Source organism: Lissotriton helveticus, chromosome 3_1, assembly GCF_964261635.1.
Source record: "Lissotriton helveticus chromosome 3_1, aLisHel1.1, whole genome shotgun sequence".
NCBI lineage: Eukaryota > Metazoa > Chordata > Amphibia > Caudata > Salamandridae > Lissotriton > Lissotriton helveticus.
Genome location: NC_136061.1, coordinates 1,409,769,584 through 1,409,782,689, shown reverse-complemented (window position 1 = coordinate 1,409,782,689; position 13,106 = coordinate 1,409,769,584). Strand labels below are relative to the sequence as shown.

General features: G+C 45.2%; 1 protein-coding gene across 2 annotated transcripts in view; it reads right to left on the bottom strand.

Annotated features, from left to right (window-relative positions):
- TFCP2L1 (transcription factor CP2 like 1) overlaps positions 1 to 13,106 on the bottom strand; it is a 105,895-nt gene that overhangs the window by 45,436 nt on the left and 47,353 nt on the right. Inside the window, exons 3-7 of one of the 2 annotated variants that reach the window (XM_078682068.1) lie at positions 10,496 to 10,572; positions 9,568 to 9,673; positions 1,083 to 1,189; positions 820 to 972; positions 87 to 197 (exon numbers count right to left, since the gene is read on the bottom strand). In XM_078682068.1, the coding sequence (XP_078538194.1) occupies positions 87 to 197; positions 820 to 972; positions 1,083 to 1,189; positions 9,568 to 9,673; positions 10,496 to 10,572 (554 nt within the window). Of the gene's footprint in view, positions 1 to 86; positions 198 to 819; positions 973 to 1,082; positions 1,206 to 9,567; positions 9,674 to 10,495; positions 10,573 to 13,106 lie in introns of both variants that reach the window. The other variant, XM_078682069.1, reaches the window with a different exon arrangement.

Genomic DNA, 13,106 nt, shown 5'->3' with positions numbered 1-13,106 from the left:
CAAAACATCAACGTTGGTCAGAAGTTGAGAATATCAAGACCGCTGCAAAGCAAATTAATGCTTTATTTCTTAACAAGCAAGCTCACCTCTGTCAAGATGGTGGTATCATAAGAAGGCTGGTATTTCTCCTTCTCCTGTGCTGTCCGTTTCTCCATTTTCTCTCTATCAGTTTTTTGTTTACGGTCGGCTCCTTTGGGCTGTAGGCAAACAAGACTTCTTTAAACCAAAAAGCATCCCAAACATGTCAAAGAAAAAGAAAAAAAAACAAAAAACAAGCACAACCTGCGCCCCCCCCTCGTCACACAAAAACACACCACTTCATTCAGATACCCATCCAAAGATACTGCATTTTCTTTGGTTTAATTGTAGATCGAGTTTATGGCAAATACACCGTTAAAGAAAGAGAACCATCTCCTTAGTGTCTCTGGCCTACCGGCAATCCCTAGCAGAAAAATCATCCATAAATTTGATCTTTTTAATCAATCGGAGCGAGGCTGTTAGTCCTTGGTCCAGCCCACGCAATTGTTCACTCCAAGAGCTCATCCTTTTAATATCTGTTGCCGGTTTGTGCCATCAAAACTCATTAGCAAACGCTTTACGGCTGAAGAAGCACCATCAATATAAAACATCCATGTTTAACACACACGCTAAATGTATTCTATGTGGCGTGGGTAAGATACTTTTGTTTTTAACTCGCGAATTTCCATATACCCGCTTTACAGCACACATTTATCTGTACAATTCAGCAGGCATTAGTGCACTAATGCACTAACCCAAACAACCCACTGTGTCAAGAATGGTTTCAGAAAAGTGTCATACCTTAAATACTTTGATCTGGCAGCTTGCAGAATGCAGGTGTTCTGTGTATTCACCATTCTCATTTTGTTTAAACGTGTCAATTTGAACACGGAAGGGCACTCCCTTCTCACCTCCATGTTTTCTTGGAGTAAATTCGGTACTGATACAGTGCACCTAGGTTTAAAAAAAGTAAAATTATGATTAAGGATGTGTATGATCAGTTACTGAAAATTGAAAACATCTGCACAATGCACAATTCTTTTCTTTTGCAATATTTACATTACCTGAATAAATGCTGAAGCCCTCTTTAAAGGGTCCCAAAGAAACTCCACAGTATTTAACTGTGTTGGGCTTGCCCGAGGGTCTAAGATACCAGCTGATAATGGGATATCTGTAGGAGAAAACCCCTAAAATTTTAAAAAGACTACATTGAAACACAATTGCCACGTCCACAATTACAATCCATTGGGTTGTTGCAAAATAAAGGGTGTTAAACACTGCATGTAATATAGGCCATTCGCCTACTGACATAACACTTCCAACAGAATCTCAAAGCAAAATTTTAGATTTCTAACCAGCAAGCAAAATGCACCAATATGCTAATGTCACTTTAATATGATATTTCTTTCCAATTATTATTCACCTCTTGTACTGAGGTGAGTGACGTCTACCAGCTTGTGATTCAAGCTTTTAAAGTTATTTTTCCAAACACAGGCAAACTGGAGAATACATAATTTTATCAAACAACAAGGTTAAGTATCCTAGGAACCAAGTTAACGTTATAATAATGTTCTGTATTTAATGCAAGCTGTAAATATTCAAAGTACTGGAGTATAATAACAGGTGCAGATCAAAGTTGTACTGAAATAGCATCTGTACACTCTTTAGACAATTCTGTCCTACCATCTAACATGTTTTAGAAAGAAAGTCTCTCCTCAAAGTAACTTCACTCGCTCCTCAAGACGGGAGTATTACCCCAAGCCCATTTTCAGATCCAATCTAGTTGTGCTGCATACAGCTAGGGTGTACCAAACTCCTCAATGGTGTTGTTCAACCATGATGCCAGGGAAGAATTTGTTATTGTGGTTACTACCATTGCTTCGGCAGAGAACTGAAGTTGGATTGGTCGTGGTTGATGTCCTAGTTATTCAGTCTTTATTAATTATGCTCACCGTGACAGCAGAGCCTAGGGCTCATTGCCGTGGGTGTTCAGAAGACCATAAATTCCAACATAACTGGATTCAAACTACACTGCAGACTATATACGTAAAGCTTACTCTTCTTTTAATGCTGTAAGGATTTAGATCTGTAGCACCAGTTTGACAAATTTTAACCTATGATGAAAATGCCTACGCATGGGCCTACTGCTCCAGTTCAAGAAACAAGAGCATCCAGGATGTGTGACTAATTCTCAATTAAAGTCCAGTTTAGATAACAAAAGACCTATAGAGAAAAAGGCACAAGTCCCTCTAGATAGAGATTAAAAGATGGTTTCCTGCAAAGTGTGTATTTTCCATTAGAATAAGAAACGGGTGGTTAGCCTTTGTTTATTTCTATGCATATCAAGTGCACATGACTTGCATGCCAATATTCTCAGTCAATATTATCTCTATTTGCATGCCATTTATCCAAGTCTATATTCCCACGCCATCAGAAATGAGCTTGTTCGGTGTCAAACTAACTGGAGCGAACCCCCGCACTTACACAGTACAAAACTGTTTAAAATAGCTGTAGGCTGATAAATCTAATTTCCTTTGGAAAGAGGATTTATGACAGATTGAACACATTCTCAATAGCTCATATTTTGGTTACTCAGACTTCAATGAGTGGACACGTCTGCCAGTAGCTAAAGGAGCACAAATAACATTCAACTAGAGGAGAAAATGGTAGACATTTCAGTATAGGTCATTTCACCAAATAACAAAGAGAAGGAAGTAGTAATGCGTTTATTACTAAACCATAATTGCATTAATCTGTGTCCCTATCTCTTACCTTCATTACATGAGGCCCCTGTGCCTCACAGACACAGCCCATACCAATACAAAACCCACACAAGGGGACCAGAAAGACTTAAAAAGCCCATCCTGGAGGGACACCAGAACCCAGGGCTGAGAAACCGAAAATGTCACCACATGCGACCGATCACCATAACCCTGAAACGGTCCCAAATGCAGAGCACAAGACAACCTGGCAGCAACCTTCCGTACGCCAGCACAGAAAAGGAGACCGAGAATGAGACCCTTCACATGAAGCCACCCCATATAACAGCCCAATCATCAACGTGAGATTGGCCAGAGAAGGCATCAGGAGATTCGGAAACCTCAAGGGAGACAGAACCAATTGAAGCAGTCACTCCAGACCTGCCAGCGTTACCTGCAACAGCGAAAGCCAGACAGAGCGGCACCACGCTGGAGCAACCAGTACAACATGAGCCCCTACAACCTCCCCCAGCCCCCAACTGAAACAGACTACCGAATCAAAGGAAGTGGAGGGAAGCGAACAATTGACCAACGGTCAAAGGCAAGGCAGGGCATCAGCAGCTTTGAAACCAAACTGTGGCAAAAACCCGGGGAAAAAGGCAGCCACATCCAAAGAAAATTGTCTGAACAGGAGCCAAATCAAGCACCAGCGAATGTGAATGAACCTACAGCATCCATGAAGCCTGCCAACGTGTCAATCCCCAGAACCTTCTGCAATTGGGCTCCAAACAATCAAGAGCAGACGGAAGAACCAGCAACGTCTGCACCTGTAAACAATACAAGAGGAGAAAAGCCCCCAATCACCAAGAGTCGCCCAGATATGGGAAGAAGGGAATCCACCGCAGACTAAGAACTGCAGACACAGGAGCTTAACATAAGGCACGCATCTTCCTAAATGAGTGCAGCCATTCAGACCCCACAAAACCACAGGGAAAAGAGCAGTTGCAAGGACAGCCTGACAGACCCCATGAGACCACATGGAAAAGTGGTGTTGCAAGGACAGCCTCTAGAGGGAATAAACGCTACCCAGTCAGAGGAGCGCCACAACCAACACAGGCCAACCACCCACACACACTGCAGCAGGAATCAACATCCACAGGACTCGTGGCCACAAGACATTAACCACTTGCATGCTAATGACAAGGTGAACTCGTCATGAGGCACACTGAATCTGTGCTCATGACAAGGTCAACTCGTCATGTATAATGGGAAACAAATCTGCAGCACGGGAGGGGAAACCCCTTAGCAGCCAAGTGGTTAATCAGCTGGAGCACCAACCCAAGGACACCGCCCAGGCAGTGACATCCAGCAGCCAACCCAACCAGGCCAAACACTGCAACACATGGAATGAACAGGAACGGAAGCCTTCACAATGGAAACCCTAGTCCCCCAGCATTCAAGTGATTCTAAGACATAGAAGATGTACTGGAAAAGGACTATTAGGACCAGGAGAACATCTTATCCTGGAAGAACTCCTTCCAGGTCCACAACCAGAGGAACTGTCTGCTCATGAAGAACAGACGCTGGCAAAGTATAGCCCCCAACATATCAGCCAGGAATTTAGCCAGTAGCGCCACCAGGACCAGAACATCCAACCCCCCCGATCCCCCTCCCGGCAAGACTTCTGCCTGATCCACGAAAAAAAAAAATCAAGCTGACACTGCCCCACATTATGCAGCCCGAGCACCAACCAGAGGCTGTGAGACGTCTACAGGCACCCAACCACCTTGCGAACAGAGGACAAAAAGCCACCCGAAAGAACCTGCCAAAAAGAGGTGTCAAGACAGAAACAATAGCAACAGAATGGGGCAACATATCCCCACGGACCCGTGTATAGAACGGATGAAGAAAATGGGTAAGCAGGCAATGCTCAGGCTCCACCCAGGACTCAATGCTCACCAGCCAAAACCCTGGGTGCAATAGCAAAGCCAATGCCACAGGCCTAGCAAGATGCAGAAAAAGGACCACAGCAGCCCAACCACCAGAGGAGGCAGAAGCAAGCCCAGAATGATGGAAACATGAGGCCTTCCAGAACAATAACAGATAGAACTATCCACCAGGCACAACACAGGGACGGACTCAGCTGACGATGCGGAATCCAGCTAACCCACCAACTGGATTGAAGCGTGCAAAGTGTAGGCTTGGAAGACAAGGCACTAGTGAACGCAGCACCAACAAAGCCTGGACCCAAAACTGAAACACCCTCTGATGCTCAGAGTAATGCACTAGGCATAGGGCTGCAAAGAGAGCAAAGGCATGAACATGCATCTCCACCTTGAAAGCCTAAAACCTTAACCACTATGCCACAATGACACATATCCTCCATAAAAGGTTCTGAATGAATCCATCCGGAAGCCAACGAGAAGGAACAAACCAGCACACTGTTTAAGCCAAGAAATGTTTCATACTGAGTGAAACATGGCCCAAGAGCATTGGAATGTTACCGTGAGCACCACACTAGCAACACATGGTCAGGCCCACGGTCCCAAAGTACAGCGAAATATTGGTTTGCCCTCAAACACCAGATGCAGAGCAGACTCAGGAGCTCCGACTGCTTACCCTAGGTCTAAAGTCGGCATCCCTGACCAACAGGCCACATCCCTGGTCTAAGAGATAACAGGTGCCCCAAACACCCCATGACAGTCAGGAACCAACACGTGCAACAGTGGTGACCCAAACACCAGAGTTTAAAGACCACATCCCGGAGCGACAGCCTCAGGTAACAGTGGGAAGTCATTGCAACTGAAATATTCGCACCCGGGCCAAAGAAAGGCACAGCAGACCACCAGCCCTGCAAACAGAACAGTGGAAAAACTACACTCCAACATTGTAACTGAGCCAACACAAGCATTGAAACACTAGGAGTCAAACCCATAACAGTCAAAGCAACAGGCGAAGATCTAAACCAATAGGCCACACCTACTCTCCCATAATGTAGATCACTATGGGGTAACCCGGTATCCCTCAGAACGATTTAGTAAATACAGTGGTTCTGTCAGGCACGCCAACTGATTACTTCAAAATATATATAACTCTTTCCCAAAAAATTCTTATTTAATCAAAGGATTATTTTATAGAATTAGGAGATAACCGCTATTCTCAAAAAGCAAACCCCATACCAAGAAGAACAGTGTAACACTATACTTTTTAATCACTGTATTAGTTATATTCATGAAAATCTTTGCTTTATATACACATAATTTAATCAAAAACAGTTAAATACTTCATACTGAACGGCGCATATGAATACAGTGCATGCAACGTGACATGTGGTGTACTCGTGAAAAAGTGAGTTATATACAACAAGTGAGTGACAAGTGGTAGCGCCAGAGCAGTGCATGGAGGAATTTAAATCCTGTGCACAACGCTTTCCAAAGATTGAACACGAAGAAAAAAACACATCAGGTCGCCTAATTCATTGCGGTTGAGTCACAGATGAGGAACATCCTGACTAATTATTGGAAACCATATAGGGAATTGATATATTAAATCGTAAGGAACCACGCGTTCTTGAATCCGGACGGCTCTACTTGATGGGTGATTTTTTCGAACACCCACGGGGATCATAATTCAAGAATACCCCAAAGGCGCATGTTTACTACCCCACACCCATAAGTCCTGAAGAAGACCCGCCCTAGACCCTGAAGTAAGGCGTTCAAGGGTAGCGACATCGACGCGATTACCATCAAGGTAAGACAATGGAACCACACAGAAAATTACAGAGGAAAACCAACAGCCAATGAAAAAAATGGACAGGCCATTGCCCAGGAACAACCAAACAAATGTACAGCACAGCTACACATTTTATTAAAAAAAAAAAAAAAAAAAAAAAAAAAAAAAGTCCTACCTTCAGCGACAGTTTTGCTAGTAGAAAGGAGCACCACTTCCTAACGGGCTGTAATGCAATGCATTCACTGAGAGGAACACTATTCCCATAAACAAAACCATGCAGCATGGAAAGTTCGAAAGCATGCAGCACCATGTTGCTTCTCCACCAACCTGACTGAGCGACACTCAGAGCACCGCTCTGAAGCACCCGACAGGCAAAGGGATTTCCACAGTCCAAGGATGCCCCAGAAGCCAGGCCTTCCAACGTATCCCTCCATTGCATCACCGGCCCAAAGCGCCCGCAACACTGGGAACGCTGACATTTCACAATCTAATCCTGCTGCACTGCAAGTAGGAATAGAGAGGTGCCACTATGCAGCTAGAGAGCCTCCACGAGAAGCAGGCCAATCAACAGGTTGCCCGCGCAACACAGCTTGCCCCACGCCTGTCCGAGGAAGGCACTGCAGAACTTCGGCTGGGTGAACTTAGTCCTTGGTCAACAGGCCGCGCCCACCCTGAACGGAGGAGGGCAACACAGACCTCCGGCCAGTGGAAACACCACCAAAGAAAATCTGTCACACTATGTGGGGACACCGCTCCCAGTAAACTCACCACATTAATATTTGGCCGCGTTCGTACCAGGACCCACATCCTTAAGTTTTCCAGGCCCACACTTCGAGGAGAGCACCGCCCCAACGTGTGCTGACACCCCCTTGAGGCCTCCTCCGAATTCCACAAGACAATCACTGCTCAGAAATCTCTGGCCCACGAGGACGCTGTGATGCTTCTGCCACCTCGGACCAAGTGAAATCATTCCCAAAGGAAGGAATGAACCAAGCAGAAAACCATAAATCATGAACTCCAGGATGTTTTAAAATGCGGCCGGACAAGACGAGCCAGCAAGATCAAATATCAACCCACTAAAGCAAGACCTCGCTGGAGCGAGAGCACAGCCCTCACCCTTCAGTGTCTGACACAAAAGAACAGAAGTTATGGAGGGGCGGGGCCTTCTTATATTGCTATGGGGTGCGTCTACAAAGCACAGTGGTCTCATTATGTAATGGAGAGAAGCCAGAGGGACGAGGAGATAAATGCAGATTTGAACAACCAAATGAGAATTGGATGAATAAGCAAAGAGGAATGATTATGATATGATATATTTGTGGTAGAAACAATAAGAATGAAGACTAAAGGTAATGTCAAGTCATGCTAAATGAGCTATAATATTGAAAGGTGCAGACATGTAATGTCATGGATGGGCCAGAAGGAAGGTATGAGCTGGAACAAAGAGTAGAGAGCACAAGAGATTTGCAGTGAGAAAAAAGTGGACACAGTAAGGTTATGATATGATTTGAAATTTAAGTACAGTTTCTCTAAAAGCATTCTTTGAGAACTAGTTACATGTAAAGTTATCAGAAACAAATAAAGGCTGTAAGGTTGAAGTCAAAACTTGGAATCAATTGGATAAGACAATTGGTCGGGGTATGGAAGAACGTGAGGCTTGGATGGGATGGCATTACAATAATGGAGTGTAATGACTAATATGTGTGCGCAAGAGAATAGATACATTTGTCTACTTTGTAATCTATATGCCACAGAGCCTTGTGCATGACTTCACTCCAGCATCAATGCTAAAAACAGAATTATAGACGTGCAAAATTCACTGAAAGACAATTTCAATACTAAAGATATCAAGCTTTGTCAAAAACGCTCATGAAGCATACCCAAATAGGAAAGGCAGGAAGAAAAAAATCCATATTGCAAAGACTTGAACTATCCGATAAAAGCCTTTAAAAAAAAATGTAATTTAATTATTTTACAGTAAGACACCACAATATAGCTTAAGTTCGGATCAGGCACAAAAGGGCCGGAAATGCGGTGTCAGTCCTTAGGCACTCCAGAGGTCAGCAATGTTCTCTAGTTAAGACTACCCAGAATCATAGCCTTTTCATTTTATGGATATTTTAAGGCAAATGCCCAAATTAAACGGCCGTTAGTAAAGTCTCCAAACAGATGCTACACCTACTCTGAAAGGAAGTGAATTAAAACAGAAATGATACCACCCAAAAGATGCAGATATGCTTTAAGTAATAAGGTAAAAAAAAGTGAAGTGGCTCTGAATGGCTCTAAATTGGAGAGAGCTCTAAACAAAATACAAGAAAATGTACACTTCTTCTCCGAAACGGGTTGGAGAGAACAAAAATAAAACACAGCCACTTTCCCTTACCAAAACTAGAGACATTCAATTTGGATTTTATATCATCAAGGTAGTAAGATATTTGTAGGGATTCAAGTAAAAAAAAAAAAAATCACTCACTTCAGAGCGAAGCTGGAGTACGAGCAAAGAGATCAAGCATTTAGAAGATCAGTTGCAACATAAAAATAGGAGTGGTTTTAGTTTACAAAACCAAAATTGATTACTCAATCAGGAATTTTCCTTGGATCTGAAATTCCTCATATTCAAGACAACCATCCAATCACAGGGAAGCCGCCATGGCAGCAGGTTAAAGACTTTAGCACACCCGAAGCACTAGAGAGCAAACACATTAAGTAAGACAGCAGTTACACTTTGGAACAAGTAAACTTTAAGGCAGTAGCTTGATGGTGTTGAAAGTAGCAAAGTAAAGAGATTACAGACATGAGCAGAATGCCAAACATCTAGCAAAGAAAATCCAGCAATAGATGAACAGCAGGAAAGTGGCAGTGTTAAGTTGAAATATTGAACACGAAAGCATCACTTGGAACTTTTTCTTGCAAGGGTTTGTCCTAAGTAGATACTTAACTCTGAACCCAATAAGAATAAGTATTTTACAAATAAGAGTTTATTCCATAGTAAATTATTAACTAAAGTGTGCTAACTTTAGGCCCACTACAAGTGTTTAGCTTAAACAGTGCTGCACCGAATGGGAACCAAAAAGAGCAAACAAATAAAACATTTTTTTTTTTTTTTTAAAAGACATACCCAAATCAAGGATTCTGTCCCCTGGGCGGCTCCATCTCCAGCCTTCTAGTTGTTGGTGTTCTGTATATTGTAAACGTCGATCATGGAAAACTACACGAATGATGCTCTTATGAAAAGAACAATCAAAAACAAATGAGCTACAGAAAATGACAATGAAATGAGAACAGAAGTTGGGATATGGAAAAAACAAAAAGGATTCATAGTTTAAAAAGACAATTCTTATTCAACTCCAATAGCCACCCAAAGATTTAGAGGTGGCTAGCAAAGAGCAAAGTCTAATTCTCAGACGTATATCCACGGACCTTCCTATTCCAAGGAGGTTCCCTTACTTGAAAAGTTATACATTTCCTGTGTTCTACTGAATACGTTTTCGGGAGTGGACTGCCAAGAGGGGACAACCACAAGTATCGAAATCTACTTAAAGGGTTCGGCCCATGTTTAGTACTGCTCTGCAATGGGTTCATGAGAACAAGTTTGAAGAAGAAAAAAAATGAAGGAAGATACCAGGCCTCCAGAGCCGTACCTACCCATGCATTACATACAGAAATGGTTTCACTTCATAGCGAAGAGGAAAAACAAATCTTTGTGTTGCCTTTCGTGCAAAGTTGTCTTACCCATTACAACCCTTTAACCACCCACTCCACTGCGCTCACCAACAACTGCCCTTGCCAAAGTATATAGTGTCCAAATTCAACTGCAAAGCAGTCACCTAATGTGATACATCTCATACAAAAGACCCCAGTGAACATAGCCAATACATAGTTTGCGATTTGGACATGAATATTTTGTGGCAGGAAGTAGCAACTGGGCACTTTAGGACTTTTGCGGAGACCTGGCAAGAACATCACTGACAAAAATATTAACAGTCCGTGAAAGCAAATTACAAGTTTGCTTTATCAAAGTCGCTCAGCAAATTAAGAAAACTTACCTTTATGTATTTTCCATTTAAATCCTGATACTCTCCCAATTTTCTGTTGTCAAGGAGCCGGATTTCATAAGACTGGCCTGCAAGATTTAAAGGGAAACATGCCAAGCCTTAGAGCAGATTCATTAAAGTTTTAATTAAGAGTTCATACAAACAGCACCTACAAATGCACTTCGAATCATTGACGCATTACAAACGCAAGTTACTCTGGCAACAGGCTAAACATTTATGAGTCACTGAGGATTATAAGCCATTTTATCCAATATGACGCAACGCTTTGTTAGAGGCAAAATACGTTTTATGTTTATTTAAAGTTCCTTAGCAAACAGTTCCATATATTCCTGGAGTAAGTATAACTACGGAATTCATCAAATCGGCTGAGGGCCAGGAGAAGCTTATGATGGGCCCTGGTCTCTGAAAATAAAAAAGTTTCCAATTCAATATAATGTACTGGAGTAGGGTTGCAGGTTTTCTTCAGGAAGAAAGGGTTGCAATATAATTTGGTGGCTAGAGCATTCTATGCCCAGATGACTTCACATGAAAAACACATTTCCACATGAAGAAATCTCTTCCCTTAAACCTCCTTCTAACCTGGTTATTTTCCCATATTTAACCATAGTTAACAATGTGAACCTTTTAACTCCTTCCATGCTCATGACGAGCTCAGCTGCTGAAGGACGCTGTGGGGGCCCCCTCCTCCGGAGGACCGGAACCGGCGGCCTGCCGCGCGGACGGCCGACGGGGGGGGGGGGGGGGGGGGGGATCTGTGGCAGAGACAGGACTCATCTGTGACCACCCAGAGCACACGGTGAGCAGTTGCATTTTCGGTGGGGGCCTACCGGGGGGGGGGGGAGTGGACTCACCTTCCTTGGCACGTAGACGGAGCACATCTCTACTGGCGCTGCCCCCCCACTTGTGTAGGAGAGCACGGTCCGCCTTATCAGTGGCTGTAAACCCGCCAGGCCCGGCTGGGCCTTCGACACCCTCGGGGACCTGCGCTGCCTCGCTGACCGGTGAGCCCACCAAGCTGAGTGGCCCTGCCCGCCGCCTCATCCGGCGAGCCTCGTGGGCACTGATCTTACGAGGGCACCCCCTCGCCCTGATTGGACTCCAAACTGCTTACTGTGCCCTGCTCACCGCCTCATCCGGCGCGCCTCGTGGAAGCGGATAGTGTGGGGGAGCCCACTCGCTTGGTCGCCCCACCGCCCTGATCAGACTCCAGACTGCTTACCGTGCCCTGGCGAGGGTTCTTCTGCACACCCTGCGCCACTAGGCGTCTTGGGACTATGGCCAACACCAACCGCAGAGCTGGCCCCACAATCCCTGACATGCTGGCCAAGACCGCAGTGAAGGGGGACAAGACTCGCACGCCTCCCTCGCCCACTGCCCCGTCAGATGCACTGGTGCAGGACGACGGGGTGCTCCTATCACGAGGGCATTCCTGGAGTCCCTATTCAATACTCTACGCGACGACTTCATGACCCTGAAGCAAGAGCTGGCCGTGGACCAACTCGAACTACGCAGAGATTTGGATGGCCTGGGCGAGAGGGTGGCGGCGGTGGAATCCGCAGATCTAGCACGCAGTGAAGAGGTTGAATTCCTACGACAGGAGGTGCTCCAACTCCGGGAACAGCAAGTGGACCTTCAGGCACACACAGAGGACCCTGAGAACCGTTCTCGGAGGAACAACGCCCGCGTGCGGGGTGTTCCATTAAATGCCGAGGGAAACAGCGTCACCTGCTACTTACAAGACCTCTTCCGGGAGATTCTTGGAGAACCAGCCGAATTCGGGGAGCCGCGGGGCTGACACCGCCACATTCCCTACCTGACACTGGAAGTTATTGGTTGCTAAGGCCACGTTACCCACTACTGATCTGACCGATGGGCCTCCACGAACTTGTGACTGGTCCAGGACTTTGTTTTTTGGGGGTTCTTTGGGTTGTTGATTGGGGTTGGGCTGGGGGTCGAAGGGAGTTTGGGAGGGGGAGACAGGTGGAAGGGGGGGGGGGGGAATTCTCCTTGTCCACGGAATTTTAAGTTTCCTTTTTGGTGTCCTCGGTCAATTCGCACACACCGTAGTATGCCAGGGTCACAGCGGCATACCTCTCTATTGCAGATCAGACAGCGCGCAGCCAACCCAAATAACCGCTTAGAATGTCGCGCCCTTTAACTGTTCTTACGCTTAATGTGCGAGGGCTCAATAACCCCATCAAGCGCAAGGCGGTCCTATCCCTCCTAAAGCACTCGAAGGCAGACATATGCCACCTGCAGGAAACACTTGTTGCCCAAAGACCAACACAGAATCAAGTCCCGAGCCTTTCCCTGGCAGTTCTCGTCCACGTCCAGAAAGGTAGCCGGGGTGGCAATCTTGGTGGCCAAATCCTTCCAGGGGTGGGTCCTGCAGAAAGAGGCAGAGGTCAAGGGTAGGTTGCTAGTCCACCGCTTCCAAGTTGCGGGTCAGACTTTGTTAGTGGGTACCATATATGCTCACAACGAGGGTCAAGAGAACTTTTTACACGCTGCCCTGGAGGCTGCCACTGCCACCACGCACCCACACTTATTGCTCGGGGGCGACCTTACCTGTTTTTTTCACAACACTGCAGACCGCTCTGCC